Raw genomic sequence first — 26,103 nt, 5'->3', positions numbered from 1 at the left:
CCCCCAGGCCGGGCGACCCTCAAGGCCCGATATGTGGTGTTAAGCCCCCGACCCCACCCCACATCACTCCTCAGAAATGCTGAGACCCTCTAAGCCTCATCCCAGAGGCGGCATTGCCTTCGCGCTTACACCTGTTCACGCCCGCAAGCGCGGTCGGGGGCCTTTGGTACCTGGCAGAGCCACGAGTCAGAGCTGTCCCCTGCAGAATTCGGCTGCACGTCCCTGCCTGGTTCTAATGCTGTTGAATGACACCATTTATTCATATTCCCACCCAGAGATACCCGGATTCCTTGTGTTCTGAGCAGATAACCAAAGAACATGGGTTGGTATTTTTATTCCGTGCCCTCATGGACTCTTCTGCTATTCTGCCTATTTTAATTCAGAAGAGGGGCCATTTGCCTTTTCCAAAAGATATAGAAATAAATTGAGGACAGAGATGTGGGTGGGATGGGGGAGACTTAAGGTCTTAAAATCCCAGATTTCTTCATATATAATAGTAATATATTGACGGAATTAAACATTCCAAGGCACAAATGATGTTTACAGAAAGCTTTAACCTTATCCCAGGCTCCCATCAGTGAAACCAAGTTAACATCTGGCAAGAGATAGTCATCTAGCAGCCTCAGGGGATTCAGACAAGCTGTGCTTAAAAGAATGCCTTAAAATCTTTAGTTATGGTGTCAAATATAATAAATCTCCACTAGCTCATGCACATACAAGTCTTAATGTTTCATAAAAGATTTAGATTAACTGATAATATGTTTTCAAAACCCAGAGAGAGAGAGAGAGAGAGACTGATGCAAACCTCAAGTTAAAAACAAGAAAGTAAAACTACTTTTATAGATTGGAGTTGATAAGGAGCGTACCTGTTCTCTCTGCTCTAATCTTACCCACTATCTCCTTTCCCCTTTATCTGCCCTGGTGGATATCCTTACTAACTGTCCTTCCCCCACCACTCAGCTAACCCCATAGCTTACAGTTTCCTTAGATGTGAGTGATAATAAATGAAATTGGGAGCCTGCTTAATGCAAATAGGACCAAAGGGCACAGCTCTTTATCAAAATTAGCTTCATTCTGATTAAGTCACCGAGACGGCAAATGCTTACTATTTACCCAGTAAATATATTAAATTGCCAGGCTAGTCCCCCTCCTGTCCTTGCACTGCCAGGGAATATTGGAAAGTCTGATATACGGTCATTTTTAGACCATCACACATCCCTTTCTAATTCTATCATCTCTCTTCACATTTCCAGGAATACAGAGTGTCATGGTCTCTGAGAGCCAATATATCTGGGTTACACCGAAACAGGAATAATGAGGCAATATTGACATTGTACACTGAAGATGACCTGAAAAGCTAGAAGAGGGGACTGAGGGAATTTTCTCAGTGTGGATGAGGAAGAGGGGAGGAAGACGGAAGATGACAGTATCTCTAAGTGCCTAGAGTTGACTGCAGCACATGAACTGGATTTTATGATTCTGTCCGAGGGCATCATTAAAACCTCAAAGCTTTCCTGTTTTCTCCATCTCTCAGACTTGTTTCTTTCTTAGTTTCTTTTCGTTGCCGTTGTTCTTTTGACCATGACCCAAACATGGTCTTGAGTTCTTAATTTAGAAAATACCAAATAGATTATAGTTCTGATGGTGCTAAAAAACAGTTTGTTTCATATGTGCTTGCACGTGCACACACACACACATGTACAGACCCTTTCTGTCCTGTGGTTTGCCCGAGCCACTCTATTTAGCTGACCACGTTCAACCTAAGATACCTTAATATCCTGCTATGCGGCTGATTTCCTCAAACCACAGGTGATGAATCTACCCAGCCCATTTCCCCTGCTATAAAATGGTGTCTGGAGAACTCAATGACCCCACATGTTTCCTGTAATGATACAGTGATTATTAGTCGATACTGTGGAATTACCAACTGGTATACAAATGCTTGATTATTATTAATGGGCTCAACTTCCCCCAACACCTCCTTGACTTAGTGTTGCATGGAGCCTTCTCCCACCAGGTTTCCACAGTAAAGAGGCCTTATCCCAGGCCAGAAGGTATAGGAGCAGTGACCTACCTGGTTTTCTAAGGGGCAAGTGCACACCATGCCTTTTCCACATCCCAGTCATAACTGAATTCTGCTTTTTTTTTTTTTTAAATTAGAGTATAGTTGACATAAAATATTGTATTTGTTTCAGGTGTATAGGAAAGTGATTCGACTTTTATATACCTTGCAATGTGATCACCATGATAAGTCAAGTAACCATCTGTCACTGTACAAAGTTATTAGAATATTGTTGACTATATTCCCTGTGCTATACATTACATCCCCATGACTTAATTTATAACTGGAAGTTTGTATCTCTTATTTCCCTTCACCTTTTTACCTATCCCTTTACCCCCATCCCCTCTGGCAACCATCAGTTTGTGCTCTGTATCTGAGTCTGTTTCTGTTTGTCTGTTTTTTAAAGTCTGTTTCTGTTTTGTCTATTTGTTTTGTTTTTTTTAGATTCCACATGTAAGTGAAATTATATGATATTGTTTCTCTGTCTGACTTAATTTCAATTAACATAATATCCTCTAGTTTATCCATGTTGTTGCAAATCACACAATTTCATTCTTTTTAAAAATAAATATATTTTTATTGATTTCAGAGAGGAAAGGAGAAGGAGAGAGAGATAGAAACATCAGTGATGAGAGAGAATCATTGATTGGCTGCCTCTTGCACACCCCACACTGGGGATCGAGTCCACAACCTGGGCATGTGCCCTGAATCAGAATCGAACCCGGGACCTTTCAGTTTGCAGGCCAACACTCTATCCACTGAGCCAAGCCGGCTAGGGCTCATTCTTCTTTTTCTTTTTCTTTTTTAAACATATATATTTTATTGATTTTTTACAGAGAGGAAGGGAGAGGGATAGAGAGTTAGAAACATCGATGAGAGAGAAACATTGATCAGCTGCCTCCTGCACACCTCCCACTGGGGATGTGCCCGCAACCAAGGTACATGCCCTTGACCAGAATTGAACCTGGGAACTTTAAGTCCGCAGGCCGATGCTCTATCCACTGAGCCAAACCAGTTAGGGCAAGGGCTCATTCTTTTTATTGATGATATTCTACCTATATACCACATCTTAATATCCATTTATCTATTGGTGGACGACTATGTTGTTTCCACATCTTGGCTATCATAAATAATGCTGCAGTGAACATAGGGGTACATATATATCTTTTTAAGTCTGTATTTTGAGTTTCTTCGGGTAAATACCCAGAAGTAGAATTGCTGGGTTCTACGGTAGTTCTATTTTTAAATTTTCAAGGAACTTCATACTGTTTTTCTTAGTGGCTGCACCAATTTACATTTACAATCCTGCCAACAGTGCATCAAGTTTCCCTTTTCTTCACATCCTCGCCAATACTTTTTATTTGTTGACTGATTTCAGCTCTTCAACTCACACTCCTCAAGTCTGGCTTTCCTGTTACATAAACGAAGGCATTGCTATCTGCCCTGCTTACCTCTCAGGACAGTTATGAGGGTCACGCTAGGTAATGCGTATGAAAGGGCTTTGGAAACCATAAAGCAGAAGGCATTTTCAAGTTTAAAAATGTTTTATAAGAAGAGGTGACCTGTAAATGAAACTATGTGTAGGTGGACTTGAGGGGTATTACTTCTTTTTTTAATCCTCACTCGAGGATATGGTTGTTTTTTTTTTAAAAAAAAATATATGTTTTTATTGATTTTTGGAGAGAAAGAAAGGGAGAGGGATGGAGAGATAGAAACATTGATGAGAGAGAAACATCAATTGTCTGCCTCTTGCATGTCCCCCACTGGGGATCAAGCCCCTAACCCATGCATGTCCCCTGACTGGGAATAGAACCTATGACTTCTTGGTTCATGAGTCGATGCTTAACCACTGAGCAACACTGGCTGGGCAAAGATAGGTTTTTTTAAAACTGATCTTGAGAGAGAGAGAGAAACATTAATCACTTGCCTCTCGTATGTGCCCCAACCAAACATGGAACCCACAACCTAGGTATGTGCCCTGACTGGAATTGAACCTCAATCTTTTTTGGTGTATGGGATGATGCTCTAACCAACTGAGTCACCCAGCCAGGGTGAGGGGCATAATTTATAGACAGGCTAGATGATTGCCCACCTAGGATTTGATACATCCTATATCTTGGTGTGCTTCCTCACTGTCCCTAAAATTCTGTTGTCAGCAATACGTGCCTTTGGGTAAGCATTTGCCACTCTCTTCAGGATTTAGTTTTTTTGTGATATATTTTACTGATTTCAGAGAGGAAGGGATAGGGAGAGGGAGAGATAGAAACATCAGTGATGAGAGAGAATCATTGCTGTGTCGTTTCCTGCATGCCCCACATGGGGGATTGAGCCTTGCAACCCAGGCAAGTGCCCTAACCAGGAATTGAACCATAACCTCCTGGTTCATAGGTCGATGCTCAACCAGTGGGCCATAGTGATCAGGCTCTTCAGATCTTACTTTTTTATTTTTTACTTTTTATTTAAAATTTTATACCATGCTGTTTGAAAACTCCCTTCCTTCAAACTAAGAATGCTGTGTAAGAAAAAATATCTTTTCTTTCCAAATTTTTACAGAGTCCCCAACATACCCATGAATTTGCTCTTTTATAACTTTCCTTTCTAAGACTGATATGCACCTGAAAAATCAATTTTGTGTTGGTCACAATTGTATTTCCTGATGGCTTGGGTAAATATTTGTCTTAATGTTTCAGAAGGATAGGAGCAAAGTGTTGAAATAAATGTATCATTTACCTTCAATGTGAATTGCCCTAGTAAATCTCAAAATGTTTGCTTTCTTGAGGCAGGGACTTCTCAGTTATGTCAGGTCAGATCTTACTTTTAAAACACAGATTCTCTTATGAATAGTAAGCTCCTAAAGTTTAGCATACATTAGGTTAGCAGACAGTTTCCTTCTCAACAGGTGAGATGGCACCACACAGGAACAATGGACTTGTGGGTAGGTCTGAGAAACAGGATGTTAGGAGCCCAGAGAGGAGTATTCATTTTATTCAAAGTCGCCCCTCACCCTCACGGTTGTGCCAGTTGCTGACAGGATGCTCAGAGCCCACACAGCAGACCTGTAGCTCTACCCACACACGAGACCGGGAGACTCCTTTCCGTCCTCGCTCAAAGCCTCCTAGGACCCTGCTGCACACTAATACAGAGGCCTGTTGGGTTTTAGGAACCAGCCAAGTTTTTAAAAAGTTGTCAAACTGATGTGGGTTGCCAACTTTTAATTTTACCAAATGACAATAATCACCTTTTATTATCAACATCATTTTATAAATGAGAAGATGCCCTAGCCGGTTTGGCTCAATGGATAGAGTGTTAGCCTGTGGACTGAAGGGTCCCAGGTTCGATTTCAGCCAAGGGCACATGCCTAGGTTGTGGGCTCGATCCCCAGAGGTGGGCGTGCAGGAGGCAGCTGATCCATGATTCTCTCTCATCATTGATGGTTCTATCTCTTTATCCCTCTCCCTTCCTCTCTGAAATCAATTAATATATATATATATATATATCAATTAAAAATATATAAAAGAGAAGATTTAAAAAATTTTTTAAAAAATGTATTTTTATTGATTTCAGAGAGGAAGGGAGAGGGAGCGAGAGAGAGAAACATCAATGATGAGAGCAAATCATTGATCAGCTGCCTCCTGCACGCCCCCTCCTGGGGATAGAGCCCACAACCCAGGCATGTGCCCTTGACCGGAATCGAACCTGGGACCCTTCAGTCCACAGGCTGATGTTCTATCCATTTAGCCACACCAGCCAGGGCGAGAAGACATTTTTAAAAAGCCAAGAGGCTATGATCTAAGACTAAAGGACAGGCTTTTGAAATTGAATATATGTGGCTTTATGAAAACTCCCTGTTTTGTTTTGATTTTTCCTATCTTCTTTTGACAGTTCTATAATTTCTTCATTCTCCATGCATAATGTTGACAATGGTGAAGAGCACACGGAGAGCCCAGCTGGCATGGCTCAGGGTTGAGCATCGACCTATGAACCAGGAGGTCACAGTTCAATTCCCAGTCAGGGCACATGCCTGAGTTGTGGGCTTGATCCCCAGTGTGGGGCATGCAGGTGGTAGCCAATCAGTGATTCTCGCTAATCATTGATGTTTCTGTCTCTCCCTCTCTCTCCGAAATCAATAAAAATATGTATATTTTAAAAAGCACATGGAGAAATTAAGGAGCGGTACCAATCTGACTCAAAAATTAATATGTGCTTGCATGCACACACACGTGTACAGACCCTTTCTGCCTTAACCAAACTGACCACTTGTTGATCTTAGCACTTCGGGTCAATTTATTTGGTGAAAGTAAATAACATAACCTCACCAGGATGGGCTCCTGGCGGTGGAAATATAACACTTGGAGTAATTTCCTTGGAACTGTTTCCGCTCTGGGGCAAATCAGTTTGTTTCTCATCGGTCTAATTCTTGCTTGGAGCAGGCTCCACCTGCTCAAACACTTCTAGTTTTACCTGGGAACGTGAGATTACTGGCTGCTCTATGCTTGGTTCAGCCAGATCAGACGGGGCTGAACAGGGGAGACTGGCAAGGTTCCCAGAGAAGGGAACTAACTTGCCTTCAGCTGGTGTCCCAGGCAGGTGCAGGAGACACTGGCAGAGCCAGTTTAACCGGCATCTTGGACAAGATCTGGCCCATATGTTTTTTTCCTGCTTCCAGCTTCCTCTGATAGAACTGGAAATGCCCAACATGTTTTGTATATGAACCCAATGCAACCAGTACAACATTCATGTCTGTCTGTCTATCTATCTATCTATCTATCTATCTATCTATCTATCTATCTATCTATCTATCCATCATCTCATATATGTAAATAGATTTAATTTAATTTAAATCTATAATTTAATTCTAAGCAATATAAGCATAATTAAGACCCATGAGACTGAGCTTCTCTCTCATCAGTCACTCTCTGGTGGAAACCTAGGGAAATAAATTCACTTATTTATTTCAGGAAGGTCACCAGGGTACTACCTACTACCCAGGAAAGAAAACTTAGCTCAATTATCCACTGCAGGTTAGAGAATTATAGGATTATGATTTTAATTCTTATTGAACCTATTCAACCACAATGGCATAATACTATACCCATTATCATTGAATATTAAATAACAGAACAATATCTATAAAGCACTCAGCATAAGCCTTGAGCCAACCAACACTCAAAAAATATTAGCTGTTGTATTTCCATTCATTCAAGAAATATTTTTGAGCAGATAGTATGTGATCAGATACTATGTCAGGGGCTAGGAAGTCAATGATGACTGAAATAGGCAAGGTTTCTGCCTTCCTGGAATGAAGAGATAGACACCAAACAAATTCAATCAACAATTAACAGCTACTAATACCTGGCCTTCTCTAGGTCCTGGAGTGGGGGGTGGTGGGGAGGGTGTCCGAGAATGAACAAAATAAAGATCCCTATCCTTGGGGAACTTATCTTTTGGATGCCAGCCCAATGGTTTTCTAAATAAATAGTGGGTGCTATGTGCCATAAATGCAAAGCTAGGGTGGAAGGAGGGCTTCTAAAGCAGCGGTTCTCAACCTGTGGGTCGCGACCCCTTTGGCGGTCGAACGACCCTATCACAGGGGTCGCCTAAGACCATCCTGCATGTCAGATATTTACATTATGATTCATAACAGTAGCAACATTACAGTTATGAAGTAGCAATGAAAATTTTATGGTTGGGCCACAACATGAGGAACTGTATTAAAGGGCCAGAAGGTGGAGAACCACTAGAAAGGGTTCCTAATTCAGCCTGGGTGCTCAGAGAAGTCTTCTATGACGATATGACCTTTTAAGTTTGAGATCTGGGTAAGAGGAGGCTTCGTTGAGGAGATGGGAGTAGAGAACATATGTACAATACTAGTAACAGATTTAATTCATCTTTCCATGTTACAGTGCCTTTCCACAAATGTTGCAGGGGCAGGAACTGCCAAAGATGGGCGACAGTTCCTGCATCAGACTGAATTTTGCAACAGACTGAATTCAGCCCTCGGCTCCAGAACGCACCACAGCGGTTGCCTATAGTTTGTTCTTTCTCAGGAATTAACTGGCAGTTGCCAGTCACGGCCTCAGCTTCCCTAATTGCTTGGAACAATTAGTACCAAATATGATAAGAATGGCCGCTGAGAACTGAACTCAGCTTCTTTCACTTGCTGTAATGAAAGTCACCCTTGTGGCCCCAGAAATGTGTCAGCATACATTTGATGCTGGATTTAAATAACCAAGCATGGGCTGAATAATCAATTTCTGAGGGTTGAGCTACCCTCTTTCCCCTAACACACCCATACATAATCCTTTAGCCACTCTTCCCTGGACTGCTGCATTTTACTCTCATTTAAGTTTTAATTTTCTTGTGTAAGACCTATTAGCAAGTTTTCACAGCCTGGTTCATATTCCAGCCATGAAATAATTCACATAGTTCTGTGTAGACATCATGTTTACAGAAACTGAGGATGGGCGGATTCGAATAATGGATTGTGAAGTAGTCTCCATACAGTCAAAATAACAAAGAATTCAAGAAACAAATACTTTGAGAGTTTAGTTCCCGTAAACTTCCCAAGTGTACTTGCTTAAACCCTGTGTAAGCAGCAGCAGCAGCACCAGGGGAGTGTTGCCCTGGGTGAGAAAGCTTTGCTTGTTCCCTGTTCTGCTGTTTTCCAGCACAGATTCTAAGCTGAGCTGTTAATTGTCAACAGCTCTCTAAGAAAAGGCAGAAATGGAATGCTCCTGTTTTCAAATTCCTTTGAAAAGGGCCCTGGAAGATCTCAAAGCCTGGTTTAGGGCAATTTACATCTATTTGTCAGTGCTTTCATTTAAGACTCTTCAGCTATTGAGTGAGATCTTATTAACCACTGATTTTAGTCCATAAGATCCATATGGGCGGTTTCTGCATGAGAATGAAATCAATACCATCCATATCCTATTTGAAGTGTAGTGAGAGCTAAGAAAGAAACTAAACTGGGAAGAGCTGGGACAGTTTCCAGTTTGGTGGCACTGATCACAAAGTTGGTTATGGTCTGGAGGAGGGAGAGATGGTCCGTTGACAACTCAGACAGTGGGGGTTGTGGTGCACCTTGCAAAGACGGAAGATCTGCTGGGTTCAGAGGTAGGGGAAGTCAGGTTGTTTCTTAGTATCTAACTTTACATTGGGAAACACTTCCTCTGCTCAGAATGCTTTGCTCCCCGTCCTTACATGGTGGGTTCCTTCTTGTCGTTCACTTCTCTCGACAAATGTCACCTCCTTCCCCTCAATCCACCGTAGCAACACAGCTACTCGCAACATATCCCTCCATTTTAATTACTAGCTCTGAGCTTCATGTCAGTAGGAAGCTTGTCTGTTTACTACCAATTCCAGTGACTGGCACATAGTAGGTGCTCAATAAAGGCACTGAATGCAGAAAAAAGAATAAAGTAATTGATTGTATAATTTGAGTTAAGAAAGAATTAACTTTGTAGAGTCCATACCCTACTGCACGTAGGTAATGGTTTTTTCTGGCTCTTATGCAAGGCAATAATAACTTGAAGTATGTGATACCTCTTTCTTCCCTGGAGGGAATTCCAAAAGCAATGGAAAAATGAAAGCAAGAGAAGGATATCTGATAAGAACACAACAAAATTAATCTCACACCAGAAGTGTGATTAAAACACCTCAGGGCTGCTCTTATCTAAACATACAATCTAAAATCACTTAATTTGAAGCTCTTTGGTTTTCTCCATTATTATTCTTTATGCACTTATCTGGTCATTTTACCATATGGGCCAGAAGTAGGTAGGAAGTGTCACAATACTCACTGTGGCTTGGAGGTGTTCGGTGAGCCTGTTGTTTTGGCAGGCCAACGAGCGAAGTGCTATTTGAAGATCATCAGATTTTCTCTATTTTCCCAGCCTGTTTCACAACCCCTTGCTTCACTCTTTTCCAAGTTCCAAGCTCAGACAGACACCAGCTGGATGGAGCCCCAGGTTCAAATAAACCTGACTCCGATGGCGAAGGACCAACTCCCAAATCCCCACCTACTGGGAAGTTCCTATTCATGGCCAACAGAGACAAGGGGAAAGCAGATTCTTCACTCACAGGTAACCCAAGACTTAAATATTCCAAACCACTTGATTAACCTGGAGAAAGGAATAGAATGGTTCTGCCAAATGATTCCAATGAAGAAGCCTGTAGACCAGTGGTTCTCAACCTGGGCTGCACATTAGAATCACCTGGGAATCTTTTTAAAATCCTGATTTCTGGGCCTCATCCTCCAGAAATTCTGTTTCTTTCTTATGGGGTGGGGCCACAAAAATTGGTAACAAAGAAAAAGAATTTCCAGAGGATGAGGCCCAGAAATCAGGATTTTAAAAAGATTCCCAGGTGATTCTAATGTGCAGCCAAAGTTGAGAACCACTGCTGTAGACTGATCCTCTCCCTCCCTCTGTGCTTAGCAATCTACACATGAGGCTGCTGTAGCCGCTGCATCTAGGTGTCAGGTGATCCTGTGATACCCCAGTCCTCCTGTCCTGTGTAAGTCAACCAATCAACAAATGCCAACCTGGCCCAGCCATGTGACCAGTCATGGCTGGTTTGCCCAAGAAGCCAAAGAAGCATTCAGGGAAGAGTTAGAAAAGCTGTGCCCATTATCCTCTTTATTGAGTGCTTGCTGTTGAGCCAGGCACTGGGGAAATAGCAATTTCCCTCTCCCACATGGTACTGACATCCTGGCGTCATTTCACCATACTTGTAAGTTTTAATTTTTTAAAATAAACATTTATTTTACAATGTAATATTGAGAATTGCTTGGGAGGGTACCATCATCATTTTAGGATTGGGGACACGTTGTTTTATTATGGCCCTACTCACGGCACTTTTAAACTAAAAAGTTGGTTAGGTTTTTATGCCCAAACATTTTCTAAAAAGTCACTGTGGGATCAGGCTGCTTGTGGAAAAGAAAGGATCTGGGAGAGAACCACTCCAGATGACATTTCTTATTGTGCTGATAGCTTCTGGTCAGGGTGATTGCAGATTTAAAACTTCGGCACTCAGCCCTGCCTGGGTAACTCTGATATACCAAGGTTGTGGGTTCAATCCTGGTCAGAGCACATACTAGAGTCAATCAATGAATGCATGCATAAATAAGTGGAAAAACATCAGTGCTGTTGTTTCTACCACCCCTGCCCGCCCACCCCCCACCCCCGTTCTCTCCACCTTACTGTCTCTTTAAAATAAATTTTAAAAACCTATTATTTAAACTACAGCACTGATATCCTCTTGTGTAGTAGTGGAAGCATTTAGACAGCAGATTTGATGGATCTAGAATTCTAAGGACGGGTGCAGCCCTTGGTTTATAAGCACCTAAATTATTATGTCTGATTAAAAAAAAAAAGAGAGAGAGAGAAAGGTTCTGATCGGGATTTTAGTTCCTTTTCCCTGAGGAGGGTACAGGTAAGAAGTTACCCATCAAACCCCTTTATCCAAAACGGGAATCCATGCTGCCTTCTCAGCCTGGACAAGAGCTGATGAGCTTTCTGTTGAACATATATTCATTCCACAAATATTTATGGAATGCTCACTAGTGTCCAGAAACCAGGCACTGAGGATAGATACCTGCTGATTCTGACAGATAAGGTCCCTGCTTTTGTGGAGCTTATGGTTTAGCAGAGGAAGACTGACAGTAGAAAAGTCTCTAAATAAACAAATAGGGTAACATAGTGTTAAGTACTAGACAGAAAATAAGACCAGGTAGTGTGACTGAAAGTGACTGAGGGGCAAGGAGGAGGGATGCAACATTGGACAGGGGAAAGCACAGGCTTCTGGGAAAAGGTGCTATTTGAGCAGATATTGATCATGAAGAAGAATCAACATGTCAAGATCTGGGGGGAAGAGGAAACAGTATGAGGGCTCAGCTACAGAGCCAACTTGGCATGTTTGAGGGGCAGACAGAAGGCCGGTGTGGGTGAAGTGGAATGAATGAGGAAGAGTGGTTTAGGATGAGATTGGAGGGTGAGGCAGGGCCAGGGGTCACCCAGGCTTGGTAGACCTCATAAGAAGTATAGGTTTTTTATTTTTCTAAACATTATTCTGTATATTGGTCACTAAAAGGTTTGGAGGCATTTATGATTTAGTGTTTAGTGTTATGATTTAATTAGAACCCCACTAAGTGGAAGAGTAGACTTTCAATGTTCGATCTGTCCCTATATGAATTGATTACTTCACAATCTTCGTGGGTCCAAGTCTAAAGGTGGAATTCTTCTTAGAGTCATTTTGGGGATTTTCACAAGTGATCTGCAGCTCATTGACACTCCAGGTAAAATGTCAGTGGAGGAAACCAAACCTCAGCTGGGAGTTGCAACTGGAAGTTCGCTTGTAGAACAAAATCAAGTAGTGAACTGAGACAAAAAATGTTCACATCTCAGGATAAAACTATGATCTATATGTAGGTCAAAAGGCAGCCTAACTGGTCAGGATTTTCCCTGCTTAGGAAAGGAGATTGTGTGTGTGTGTGTGTGTGTGTGTGTGTGTGTGTGTGTTACAATTACTAATGCCTCCTTCTTGTTGAGTAAGGCAGTGGATAAACTGGTATAAACTATGCTTGAGATGTCCTAACACTCCGGTGCACGTCATGAGCCAGTCCATTTTAGCCATCACCCCCCATTCCCGCCCCACCCATGCCGATTGTGGACGGGAGCCTGCAGTTGAGGTTTCTAGTCAGGGTGTGCTGTCCTATAGGTTTAGTGACGTAGATAGAGTTCCTTTGGCATTCCAGCAGCTAAGTCCACCAGAGCCTTGGAAGTTCAGCTCAGGACATCTGAGTTGCTGACAGCCTGGAGAAGACTTTGGCTGCCCATGGGGAGCTCTTGTTTCTGCAGCCGAGTTCATCATGGCTAACAGAATGAGGGTCCCATGCTGCTGCTTGCGGCGAAAGATGCCCCAGTTTGGGTTGAACTGTGTCCTTCTTCGACACCATAGCTGTTCCCCAGTTTCATCAGCTCCAGATGGAGCGTGTCCCGGGGACCACACAGAGCTTTGTTTAAATGCTGGCATTAGCAGCAGGCCGGGGATCCCATTGAATCATCATCTCCTGTCACCAAGCCAAGAGTTGTTCCAAATGAAAACAGTTTTTCTCAAAGAAGCTAAATCGCTAGTACTAATTAGTAGTGGTGGTGGTAGTGGGGGCTGTGTGTGTGGTGATGGTGCTGTTAATTCTGTCTTCACTCTTTTAAAATAGAGGCAGTCTTTTTACTTGCTGTCTGAGCCATAGGGTGAGTAACCTTGACCCCCAAGACCTTTAATTGGGCTCACGTGTGTGTGAGTCCTGCAGAAATTGTGGAATGCTTCTCCCCATTGGGTCCAGACATTTAGACTGAATAGATTGGAGGGTGGTGGTAGCAAAGGTCATTGTCACTGCAGACAATGTAGCATTTATGTGCAGGGCTAACTAACAAGGGCAACTTTGATGTTCTATTATGAATCACTGGGGTGTTCTTTATACACAGAGGTTGCACCAGCTAAAAATAGCCCTAGCATCTTGTTAATTTCTCTTTTCCAATTTTTGCCTATTCATACTCAAGAATGACAGATGCAGCTTGTTCAGCCTTCCCAAATATTAAAGAACATTATCTGTTTGATTTCTAAGCACCCATAAAGGACAATAATATGTATTCCCCTTGCTTGGATGACGGCATTCATCCATTCAATAGATATTTAGTGAACACTTACGTTGGGCCAGACACTGTGCTAGGTGCTAAGTGACTATCAGTACATGAAAAAGACAAGGGCAAAAGTATGTAGATGCTGAACTAAGAAGCGACTACCCCCAAGTTCCTGAAGGAGTTGCTTTTGCTACATGCGTCTTCCTGACTTCTGGTCCCGTGCTCTGACCGCAACCCTTCACCACTAGACCACACTTCCCCAAATAAATAACTACTTCTGCATGCTGGGGATGGATGTGTGGCAGCATTTACGTAGGCGGCACCGACAGCAGCCTTTCACTTAATGTTGCAATAACACCAAGCTAAACCATGTGCACTGAATTCCAGAGACGCTGAACAAATGTTCAATGTGGGTCAGGTCTCTTCATCCAGGTGCCAGAGAATGCAAAGTTGGAAAAGTCTCTATCTGATAAGGAACAACTGCTGAGGAGAAATCAAGTTGCTAGCAGTTTGGGTTAAAAATCAGATGTGAAGAGATCAACCGAAGGACTTGTATGCATGCATATAAGCATAACCAATGGACATAACACACTGGGGGGTAGGGGAGGCTAGGGGACTGTCAAGGGCGGGGGGGAAAAAGGACACATATGTAATACCCTTTGTAATACTTTAAGCAATAAAAAAAAAATCAGATGTGGGATTCTACCCTCCTTTTCACTGTTGGATCTCCAAATAGGAGGAACTCAGCACACAGGTCACAAACTATGTAAGTCTGGGTTTCATATGCTCTGCCTTGAACAGGGAACACGGAACCGCAGCCCTGCTGGGAGGCAGCACTGTGCTCACAGCGGCACACGCACATCCGTCTCAAAGTCACCCCGACCTTTGCAAATGGCAAAGATAACTTCACATGTTGGCTCTGATTTCTCTTTATTTTGAGGCGACATCATGTGTCCCCATTGAAGATGTGATTTTACAGGCCTGAAATAGATACCATGAGTAGACTGAGACGTGTGAGAGTATGTCAGAACGATCACAGGTTCAGATGTTAGGGGAAGCTTGGGATGGTATCATCTGATATGACTGCTTGGCACAGAGCACGTGCCTAGAAACTCTGGCATTCCAGTCTTTATCATGCTGCTTCCCAGAAGACAGAGGTTCCAGCTCCCAGCTCTGTATTGCAGTCACTTCCTGGGAAACCAGTCTTCCCACCCCCTTCTGTGCTCCACAGCACCCTGTTCTCCACTCTGTCAGACGGTGTACTGCTGCCCTGCAATTCTCTATGGACTTGTTGGTCTGCTCCAGGAGGCTGGCATCTCTCCGGGGGTAGGAATAGGTCCACCTTGTTCATTTCAGTAAGAGCCAGCCCTGGCAGCAGCCGCCACAGGGGGCTCTCAATAGTTCTGTGTTCAATAAATGAACGAATGAATGAATACATTCACGGATGGATTCATGGTCCTTTCCAGAGGATGAATTATTGTCTCCAACTCTCTGGTCATAGTGGTGCCAGGAAGGAAACAGTTAAACTACCCAGAGGCGACATGTTTATCCAAGGACCCTTTCCCTTTTGATTGGCAGAGGCAGGAGAAGTCACATATGAGATAAATCCTGGATATAAAATGTGGACACATCCTTTAGGTGTTGGCCTGGCCGGATTCAAGACTCTGGAGGGGAAGTGAATGAAATCATTCTAGGTTTTCTCTGAAGAGGCCCGAGATCCAGTTATGAGTGGAATGCAACGCCAGACCCAGGAATTCAAAGCTTGACCTACTTTGTCCAAAGCTACTTAGGAGAGACATGGAGTTGCCTTCATAAACTTTTGGGGAAAGGTAAGTAATCAGAGATAGTGAACGAGCCTGACTAGATGATGTAGGAGAACCGAAGGCCGCAGGATGACTTTAGGATTCGGAGCAGCTCCAGGAAGTCTGTGTTTGTTTTTATGTGTTTTCCCTTTTCCCTCCCATTCTTGAAGTGAGGAGAAATAATAAAGCGCCTAGATTCCCCCCAACATACACCAGTGACATAGAATGGTGACATTCTGTTTTCACCTCTGCCGGTGACAGGGAAGGCAAAAATAGCCAGTGGCCCGGTTCCGCGGATCCCCGCCTCCCTGCCCTCCCTGATCCCGCCGGGCTCGCATCTCTAAGAATGGAGCGCGCGCGAGCCGCACTCAGCCCACGGGCCCGGCCGATGATGTCAGGCGGCGGGAGCGGCCGCAGCGGGGCCGGGGAGGCCGAGGCCGCGGCCCCGGGGGAGCGAGGAGGGCGGGCGGCCTCGCCAGGACGACGGCGCACCCGGCCGCGCGGCGTCGCCTGGAGACGGCCCTGGCGGCGCAGTGTTGCTGTAAACAGCAGCTTCCCTGTTACTATCTATAGCAGGATCGCCCGGCTCCGGGGCGCGGCGGCGGGAGGCAGGTCGGCTGCCCCACTCCCAGTTCGTCCTGAGGGCCCGCCCCTGCCAGTCCCGCCCGCCACCTCTTCAGGTGCCCACGGTCACCCCCAGGCCCGAAGGGGGCGGGGAGGGGGGGAGGGGGGAGAAGGGGGGAAGGGGAGGACAGACAAAGGGGCTCTGCGGGTACCTACGGCTTCACCCCCTGGAGGTGGCCGGTGCTGGGAGCGAGCCGGGGCACTGTGACCCCGGCTGTCCTTTGCCGTGGAGCCGGGAGGCCGGGGGCGTCTCGGGGCGCAAGGCGCTCCTGAGCACCTGGCAGCTCCAAAGCCCCGTGTGCCGGGCACCGAGCCGCCCCCGGGTCCCAGCGCGGAGGACTCCCGCCTGGGCCCTGCTGGGAGGAAGGTCCTTTCAGCGCCCCCGGTCCTTCCCGCTCCCAGCCTCGCTGGAAAATCACCCGATGCGGGCTCCCCGCAAGCCGAGTTTCCTGGGGGACGGAATCACCCCCGCTTCCTTCCCCCGCCCCCGCTCCGCCCCCCGTTCAGTCTTTCGGTCCCCCAAGAGCAAGCTGACGACCTTGTCCACATAACACCCCCTATCCCTACCCCCCGGCCCAGGCCTCTCAGAACCCGGCAATTGAACCCCTCAGACATCCTTGCGTGGAGGCTCTGCCTGATGCGGAATGTAGCGTCTCAGGGATCGGACAGTAACACGAACATACCCATATACGACTGAGAAAAAAAAATGCGCCTTCCCCCTTCAAAACAACAAAAAAACAATAAAACTAAAATCCTTAGCATCGAAGACGAAGTCGGTTGTCCTTTTATTTTGGAGTCCCCGACTTTTTGCTTCCCAACGCAGTAACAATCCTAGTATTGCTCGAGCTTGGGGGCTTGAGGCGAGGGGGTGAGGGTCTGCCCCCCCACAGTTTGCACAGAATTTGTTAGAATTGGGGATGGGGGTAGAGGCGCCTAACTTCGCGGGCGGAGGCTGGAGCCCTCGGGCTGTATACCTGCTTCTCCCATACCTGTCTCCTAGGCTCAGAACGGCCCCTTGGTTACTGTATACCCGTAAAAAGGCGCCCCCACCCCACCCCCTACGGCGGGAACAAGGGTTCGCCTAGAACCGGGACGAATGTTCTTTGCTCGTATTGTGCCTTTCCCGCCTCCCCTCCCCCGGCTGCAGCTCCCGCCTCCCCCCGCGCTGCACCCCAGTTGTTGGCTGCAGCCGGCGAGCAGTTCCCGTCAATCCCTCCTCCCTTTTCACAGGATGTCCATATTAGGACATCTGCGTCAGCAGGTTTCCACGGCCGGTCCCTGCTGTCGTGGGGGGAGCCATCCCTGCAGACCCTCATCCTAGGGAGGGTTTAAGGGACCCCTAGCACCCAGATTGCTAAATAATCATAAAACAAGGAAACGCAACCAGACCGGAGACCGGAAAGGGAGCTGCGAGAGCGGCAGGGGCAACCAGGAGGCCGCAGAGAGGTTCAGGCTCTGGCGCCACCCCTCCAGCGCGGCAATGGTTGCGCTGTGACGTCATTGACTCATTCATAAACTGCTGCGGCTCCTCGTACTCCAACCGCATCTGCAGCGAGCAGCCCAGGAGTGGAGACAGAGCCGGCGGCGGCGCAGCAAGAGAGCAGTGACCGCGCTCCCACCCAGCTCTGCCCCAAAGCTGCTAACCTGCCTCTATCCCTTAGCCCTTCGCCTCGGCTTTGCCTAACCGCGACCATGATGTTCTCAGGCTTCAATACGGACTACGAGGCGTCCTCGTCCCGCTGTAGCAGCGCCTCCCCGGCCGGGGACAGTCTCTCTTACTACCACTCACCGGCCGATTCCTTCTCCAGCATGGGCTCCCCTGTCAATGCGCAGGTAAGGCTGGCTCCGCGCCACCGCGGGGACGGGGATTCGGGGTCACCGGGGAGGAGACACCGGACGGGAAGCGCAGTAAGATGAGTAGGGGACTCCTCTTGAGTCGGGGACTCCTTTTGGGCCGGGAGGGAGGCTGCCCCGGCTGGAGCAGCCCTATTTTGGGAGCCCTAGACTTGTTGGGAGCGCACACGCGCTTGTCAAAGTTAGAATTGGTTCTCCTTTCCCGCGGCAGGCTCTTTCTGGTCCGCCCCCGGCCCGCGCTCTCTGACTGGTCTCTGGTACCAGTTGGGGCAAACCTGTCCCAAGCAAAGACTGGCTAACTAGAGCTTGACTCCTCCAGGGAGGCGGCAAAAAGCGGCAACCCCCCCTCCGCTCCCAGCCTGAAGCAGCGACTGGGAAGGAGGGCGCAGCAGGCGGGTGTGTAAGGCAGTTTCATTGATAAAAAGCGAGTTCATTCAGGAGACTCCGGAGCGGCGCTTGCGTCAGCGCAGACGTCAGGGATATTTATAACAAACCCCCTTTCAAGCCAGTGATGCTGAAGGGATAACGGGAACGCAGCAGCGGGATGTAGGAGAAAGGCACTGCGCTGCGCCCCGGAATTCTTGGCGGAAAGGGGAAGACCTTTCATCCAGGATGAGGGGAATATAAGAAGACATGAGCAGTCCCCGGCAGGACCATGTCTCCTCCCTCTCTCTCCCTGCTGCATGCGGCACTGGGAAACTCATCTCACCTGCGTCCTGAACCTGCTCGCTCACGTCAGCTTCTCCTTCCTGTTTTGTTCTAGGACTTTTGCACGGATCTGGCGTCCTCCAGTGCCAACTTCATCCCAACTGTGACTGCCATCTCGACCAGCCCGGACCTGCAGTGGCTGGTGCAGCCCACCCTAGTCTCCTCGGTGGCCCCATCCCAGACCAGAGGCCCCCACCCCTACGGGGTGCCCGCCCCCTCAGCGGGCGCTTACTCCAGGGCTGGAGTCATGAAGACCATGACAGGAGGCAGAGCTCAGAGCATTGGCAGGAGGGGCAAGGTGGAACAGGTGAGTCCTTCCGCACCTTCTCTGTGTTTTAGGGGTAGGGAGTGGGGGGAGGGCTCCGCACTGGTGTAGATGGAGAGCACAGTGGGTAGGGGGAAGTCAATGAAGGAACTGACGACACATCCTGAACGGGGAACTCTGGCTCCAAGCCCACTCCATCTGGAGTCAGGCTCTTGATAGTCACACCCCCAGGAGTACCCTAACCATTCCTTCCCTAAGGGGTCCCTATCTCATGCTTTTACACTGGGCTCTTCTTCATTCTCTTGCTGAGCATCTTATTTGAAATGCAAGTCACAGCCAGCCTGAAGCCGCAGGTTAGAAAGACTTGGCTTCGCAGACAGAGGTGTCAGGAAGCTGGGAAGTGGCAGGAGCCAGTTCCACTGGGGCAGGTGAATGGAGCTCATGGCAGACGCTGTTACTGACTGTTGGTCTTTTTTTCCTTCCAGTTGTCCCCAGAAGAAGAAGAGAAAAGGCGAATCCGAAGGGAAAGGAATAAGATGGCTGCAGCCAAATGCCGGAATCGGAGGAGGGAGCTGACCGACACACTGCAAGCGGTAGGTAGATTTCATGGGTTGCTCCTTGTCAAAACTTAAGGGGAAAGTTGGAGAACTGGGCATCAAGGAGCAGTGTCCTTGAGCAAGACCGTGTCTCATGCGTTGCTTTATCCCGCTGTGTACAGGAGACAGACCAACTAGAAGACGAGAAGTCTGCTTTGCAGACTGAGATTGCCAACCTGCTGAAGGAGAAGGAAAAACTGGAGTTCATCCTGGCAGCTCACCGACCTGCCTGCAAGATGCCCGATGGCCTGGGCTTCCCAGAAGAGATGTCTGTGGCTTCCCTTGATCTGAGTGGAGGCCTGCCTGAGGCTGCCACCTCTGAGTCCGAGGAGGCCTTCGCCTTGCCCCTCCTCAACGACCCTGAGCCCAAGCCTGCAGTGGAGCCCAGCAAAAACATGCGCGGCGTGGAGCTGAAGGCCGAGCCCTTTGATGACTTCCTGTTCCCGGCATCGTCCAGGCCCAGCGGCTCTGAGACCTCCCGCTCTGTGCCCGACATGGACATGTCTGGTTCCTTCTATGCAGCAGACTGGGAGCCCCTGCACGGTGGCTCCCTGGGGCTGGGGCCCATGGCCACCGAGCTGGAGCCCCTGTGCACCCCGGTGGTCACCTGTACTCCCAGCTGCACTACTTACACGTCTTCCTTTGTCTTCACCTATCCCGAGGCTGACTCCTTCCCCAGCTGTGCGGCTGCCCACCGTAAGGGCAGCAGTAGCAACGAGCCCTCCTCTGATTCGCTCAGCTCACCCACGCTGCTGGCCCTGTGAGCAGGCAAGGCGGGGAGGCAGCGGCCACACACCAGTGCCGCTGTCCTGAGCTGCTGCATTACAGAGAGGAGAAACACATCTTCCCTCGAGGGTTCCCGTAGACCTAGGGAGGACCTTTTCTGTGCGTGAAACACACCAGGCTGTGGGCCTCAGAGGACTTGAAAGCATCCACGGGTGGACTCAAGTCTTGACCTCTTTCGGAGATGTAGCAAAACGCATGGCGTGTGTATTGTTCCCAGTGACACACCTGAGAGCTGGTAGTTAGTAGCATGTGGAGCCAGGCCTGGGTGTCTCTTTTTCTCTTTAGTCTTCTCATAGCATTAACTAATCTATTGGGTTCGTTATTGGAATTAACCTGGTGCTGGATATTTTCAAATTGTATCTAGTGCAGCTGATTTTAACAATAACTACTGTGTTCCTGGCAATAGTGTGTTCTGATTAGCAATGACCAATATTAAACTAAGAAAAGATAGGACTTTATTTTCTAGTAGATAGAAGTTAAATAGCGATATCCATGTACTGTAGTTTTTCTTCAACATCAATGTTCATTGTAATGTTACTGATCATGCATTGTTGAGGTGGAATGATTGTTCTGACATTAACAGTTTTCCATGAAAACGTTTTATTGTGTTTTTAATTTATTTATTAAGATGGATTCTCAGATATTTATATTTTTATTTTATTTTTTTCTACCTTGAGGTCTTTTGACATGTGGAAAGTGAATTTGAATGAAAAATTTAAGCATCGTTTGCTTATTGTTCAAAGACATTGTCAATAAAAGCATTTAAGTCGAATGCGACCAACCTCGTGCTCTTTTCATTTTGGAAGTTTGGTATAAGATTCTGAAAGTTATCGGAGACCAGTTTGTCAAGAAGGGTAGCTTCTGGAGGGGGACACACCCCTTTGTTTGATCTCTTATCAAAGAGGAGAAGGAAACTCTAGAGCTGTTGCTGGAATGTGTTATAAATACCAGGAGTCTTCACAGTGCACTACTACGATTCTCTACCTATAGCTTCTGAGGGTGGGAACCTGCTCTGAGATAGCTTTTGTGAGTACATGTCTTCCTGCTTCTTTTTCTGTTTTGAAAGTCAAAGGGATGAATATTTAAATCTAGTTATGCTAATATTAAATTTAAATGTCTTGATCTTCAAGGAACCCTTTTAACAAATAAAATTCAGCTCTGCACAAACTACTTTGACTTTTTAATCCAACACCATCATGTGAAGGGTTACCTCTACTTTTAAGGTGAGCAAACTGAAGAATGGTTAGAATGAATGACTTTCTCAATGTCTCACTATTGGGATTGGAATCATCCTCACTCATTATCCTATTGACCAGGCTGAACTACCGCCAGACACTTGATTTCAGAGAGAGGAAGGGAGAGGGAGAGAGGGATAGAAACATCAATGATAAGAATCGCCTGCCTCTTGCATGCCCCCTACTGGGGATTGAGCCTGCAACTGGGGCATGAGCACTGACTGGGATTGAAACTGTGACCTCCTGGTTCATGGGTCTACGCTCAACCGCTGAGACATACAGGTCGGGCTGAACTCTCTCTTAATACTTGGTTAAAAAAATGTTTTTTCATTTGGTTAGAACCTCCCACCCCCTGCCCCACTACCTTTTCCATCCTTAACTATAACATACATGGATTTAGTTGGATTACTTTTCTTCTCAGAAAGAAAGGAGGTTGTTGCCCTACCCCTTAGTAATAAATCCATTGTGCTTTAAAAATTTCTTTAACATCATATGCCTGCCATTTAGTTTACACTGGGGGAAGAAAAGCTGGCTCTGAGTATTTGAAAGCGATCGCAAACTGTACAAATAATGGTTGATCATTTGGTAAATGAAAGTTACATAACAGCTTAATGAGAAGTCAGCATGACTCTGAATAAGCTTTACCCTAGAAGTTTATCATCTTAAAGAAGAACATGACCTTTGTCTGGGACACCTCTGGTAATGGGGCACTTACACGCACAGGCACAGCACAAAGAACGCAGGCGGTGCCCTTCCTCCGCGGCGCTCAGGTGTCCTGTCGGCACCAGCTTGGAAGCCAGGGACCATGTTTGCACACATGCTGGGTGCAGAGCAGCTTCGGTGCCAGCCTTCTAATGCTTTGGCGATAATGAAAATCACTGGGTGGTTACGGGCGTCACACTCAGTCAAACTGAAAGTTTTAATTTAAAATGACAATTCCATTGAGGTTGATGTTCTTACCTGTCATCTCCCTGCTTTTTACATAATAATTGGCATTTAAACGCAACTTGCTTTAGGTGCCTAAGAGCACTGATATATCACACACCACTTGCATAGTATGTTTTCCTGTCTGGCAATAATAAAGACTCCCTGTTTGCTGCTCAGAGGGTAAATTTTCTGTAGCCTTTAAATATGACCTAAACTAAATACAGAATTGCTGTCTTATAACTGACACCCAGTTCTGAAATAACAAGGTGATATACCCTGTAAGGACACCAGCTGGCTCCCTTCCATGTACAATAATAACAACCCATGGAAGATTTCCCAGATGGATAAAGGAGGCTGGACCTCTAGCGCCGGACACTGAACTGCTCCCGGGCACCTGACTAATGGCCCCTGTAAGCCTCATGCTGGCTATAAAGAGAGACCATTGCTTTCCATTTGACAGCCTTGACCTCAGCCTGGACACAGACCCTTCCTCTAGTTACCATGGCCCAGCTGAGACCAGGCTGCTGCATCAACAAGACTGCACTGAAGGTCCAGGGAGAGCACCTGCACACAGGTAGTCTCTGTAACAGGCTTCTCAGGGGCCTATTGTAGGGTCCCCCATAGGGCTGACATTCCACCAAGCTCCCTGCCAACCCTCCTCACGGGATCAAGAGGAGAAAGGAATTCCCTCTCTTTCCAGCCAAAGGGCTCCTTCCAAGTCCTCCTTTCCCGACTCACGATTCAACAACTTCCATGGATGATAGACACTGGGGATGTCAACTTCCTTTTGGGAAAGACTCTGCTCCCTACCTGCGAGATATGGCCTTCCACCGGTCTCAAGAATAAACTATCCCAGGGCACCATCGTTCAATGCTGGTACAGAATAAATAAATATATTATATTAGCAGGGACGGGAATAAGGATCGGAAGGGTTGTTTCCTTCTGGGGAGAAGGTCTAGTTTAGCTCACCAATGGATCCCCAGACTTGGCCCAGTGCCTGCAACAAAGTACAGGATTAATGAGTATTTGCCAGGTGGAGGAATGAATACATTCTTCACTATTTCCACAAACAAATATATTCCTCAGATAGTCTCTAAGTTCTCCTATTCCAGGTCCTATTATGATTCTAAGCTTTGGGGATTTCACATCTTTTATGTCTGGCTTCAGACACACCCCCCACTTCTCTCTTGGCTCCTGGAATTCCTTAATGGCCTTCCCTGGGTTACCTCTGCCAGTTCACCTTCAAAGGGAATGCACAGCCATTGTGCTTCCAGCTCCAAATTAATTTTAGATGGGAAAAGGGTAGAAGAAACAAAATATTTATCTCTATAGCATAGTGGATAGTAGAGTTTACATCGTCTTTGCATCTCTCTGCATCTTATGTAATTATCAAAATTAAAGGGTAGCGTTTAACAATTTGTTTTAATAACAGTAATTTTGAATCAACAGCAACTTTCCATGTGTGAATGAAAATAAAACAACTAGGCTATCTTTAGTAGATAAAGAAGAGACAGAGGCAAAGGAAAAGTTTTCAGATGATTACTCTAAAGAAACCATCTGAAGTTTCAATGTATTTCAAACAAAAATAAATCTAAAACAAAACAAAAAAAAATCAATCCTTAACTGTTTGAGACTTCCCCCAAACACAGAATAATCAACTTCCTCAAAAAACAAAGGTGATATAAACATCACTTGAATGTAAATATCAGAGCACTTTAAGCTGTGCAGTTTTGCCATAAACATTAAGGAGCCAATTCTTTTTTTTTTTTTTAAAGATATTTTTATTGATTTCAGAGAGGAAGGGAGAGGAAGAGAGATACAGAAACATCAATGAGAGAGAAAATCATTGTCAGCTGCCTTCTGCACACCCTACACTGGGGTTCAAGTTTCAAGCCCGCAAGCCTGGGCATGTGCCCTGACCAGGAATTGAACCATGACCTCCTGGTTCACAGGCCAATGCTCAACTACTGAGCCACGCCAGCTGGGCAAGAAGCCAATTCTTGACTCCTCTCTAACTCCATCTCCTGTCCTTCTCCCTTACAGGTACTCTGCTCACGGCTATCCTTCCATCCCTGACACAGAGTGTTCCTGTTGCAGGGCCTTTGGACGGGCTGTCCCTCTGCCTGGGCCTCTTTTCCGGGTGTTAGCTCCTTTCTGTCACCCAGGACTCAGCTCAAAGGACATCCCTTCCAAGAGGGCTACCCGAGTCACTCTATCTAGAGTAACTTCCCAGGTCATCCATCCAGAGTAACTTTAGCACACACATAGTGGCCATCAGCTCTTCTGAATTAATAAGCCTTTTTTTTTTTTTAAACGTTCAGCTCACACCGACATGGCGCTTGGGTGTGGTTCCATCAGCTGATTTGGATAAGAACGCAGAGGGACTTGATCATTGGTGACTTTGGAAGCAGGCCCCCAGGAAGGGAGCCTGTTTAAGGATATGGAGCAAAAGGCCCCACCTTGATCATAAGGATAGTCATAGAGAGTCTCCATGACTCGCTACCCCACTGTCCTACTTTGTTTTTTCACAGCCCAATATCATATCTGCAACACTTAATTTATGTTTTCTTTTTTAAACAAATTTTAAATGAAGAATGGATGTGTGTTTAAATATGGGTATGTTCATCTTCAACAAACAAACAAAACTATGTTTTTCACTCTTCTTGATATAAAATTTTCAGACTACCACACTCATTTGAGTTCACTGACTCTTAGCAACTGGGTGTGTGAAATTATGAAACTTACAATATAGTGTGCAGGACAATAGAACAATAAGGGTTAGCTGCTATCACTATCTGTATCAATATCAATGTCATTACTACCATAATCGTCATTTACCGAGAATATGCCCAGACCTGAAGAAAAGCAGCTGGGAATAAGGTGTATTGACTCCTGATGAGTGAGTTCAAAGTCCCCCAGGGCTGCTGGCTGGATAGATTTCCACTTCCTTTGCACAAAGGAGAAAGCCCCAGAAGCTTAGTTGCAATGCAAGTCATTTCAATGGTTCCCCACACCCACACATGGACTAAGCTAAGCTGCCTCTCCTGTGCCCAGGAAGCACTGTTCAGCCGCCCAAGAGTACAAAGGGCAGAAAGGGCTCTGACCATTGTTCCAAGGAGGCTGCCTGGCCCAGTGGCCATCAGCGCTTCTGAATTAATAAGGCTTTTTAAAAAAAGTTTCAGCTCACACCGACGTGGTGCTTGGGTGTGGTTCCATCAGTTGATTCAGATAAGAACGCAGAGGGGCTGGATCATTGGTTACATTGGAAGCAGGTCCCCAGGAAGGGAGCCTGTTTAAGGATATGGAGCAAAAGGCCCCGCCTTGATCATAAGGGTAGATGGTGCAGGCCTCAGTTGCTGCCATATTTACACTGGGGAGCAAGCAATTTGTGGTCAGAACTACAGAAGCAATGATTCCTCCTCAGTCTTTTTAGTCAATCATGAAACTGTCATCACAGCTAAACTTATCAAAACAAGACGAGTAGTTAACCAGGGTTTGAGGAATTGGATCCAATATACCATAGACTCAGCTTGGCATCTTGGCTCCTGGGTGGGCCACCTTAGTTTCCCCATCTGTAAAGGGATCATAATTGTACCTAGCTCTTG

At 46.2% G+C, this 26,103-nt stretch overlaps 1 protein-coding gene and 1 long non-coding RNA gene across 2 annotated transcripts; both read left to right on the top strand.

Moving 5' to 3' along the window:
* The first annotated feature begins 4,321 nt into the window (after window positions 1–4,321).
* Window positions 4,322–24,803, top strand: LOC132231265 (uncharacterized). Its single transcript, XR_009452013.1, has 2 exons — window positions 4,322–4,357; window positions 24,352–24,803. It is a non-coding gene; the product is annotated as an uncharacterized LOC132231265 (long non-coding RNA).
* FOS (Fos proto-oncogene, AP-1 transcription factor subunit) lies at window positions 17,657–21,113 on the top strand. Its single transcript, XM_059690061.1, has 4 exons — window positions 17,657–17,960; window positions 18,745–18,996; window positions 19,440–19,547; window positions 19,673–21,113. Exons 1-4 carry the CDS (start codon window positions 17,820–17,822, stop codon window positions 20,312–20,314), a joined length of 1,143 nt encoding a protein of 380 aa, XP_059546044.1. The 5' UTR covers window positions 17,657–17,819; the 3' UTR covers window positions 20,315–21,113.
* Window positions 24,804–26,103: the final 1,300 nt, after the last annotated feature.

The sequence above is a fragment of the Myotis daubentonii genome, chromosome 1, assembly GCF_963259705.1.
Source record: "Myotis daubentonii chromosome 1, mMyoDau2.1, whole genome shotgun sequence".
In the NCBI taxonomy this organism is placed as follows: Eukaryota; Metazoa; Chordata; class Mammalia; order Chiroptera; family Vespertilionidae; genus Myotis; species Myotis daubentonii.
The sequence above is the reverse complement of the archived record's forward strand: the minus strand, read 5'-3'. Positions and strand labels throughout refer to the sequence as shown.

Excerpts from the sequence above, each read along its gene's own strand:
- FOS (XM_059690061.1), top strand. The coding sequence starts at position 17,820 with ATGATGTTCTCAGGCTTCAATACGGACTACGAGGCGTCCTCGTCCCGC. Across the intron at positions 18,997-19,439 it reads GGAGGGGCAAGGTGGAACAG|TTGTCCCCAGAAGAAGAAGA; the intron begins GTGAGTCCTTCC and ends TTTTCCTTCCAG. Across the intron at positions 19,548-19,672 it reads TGACCGACACACTGCAAGCG|GAGACAGACCAACTAGAAGA; the intron begins GTAGGTAGATTT and ends CGCTGTGTACAG.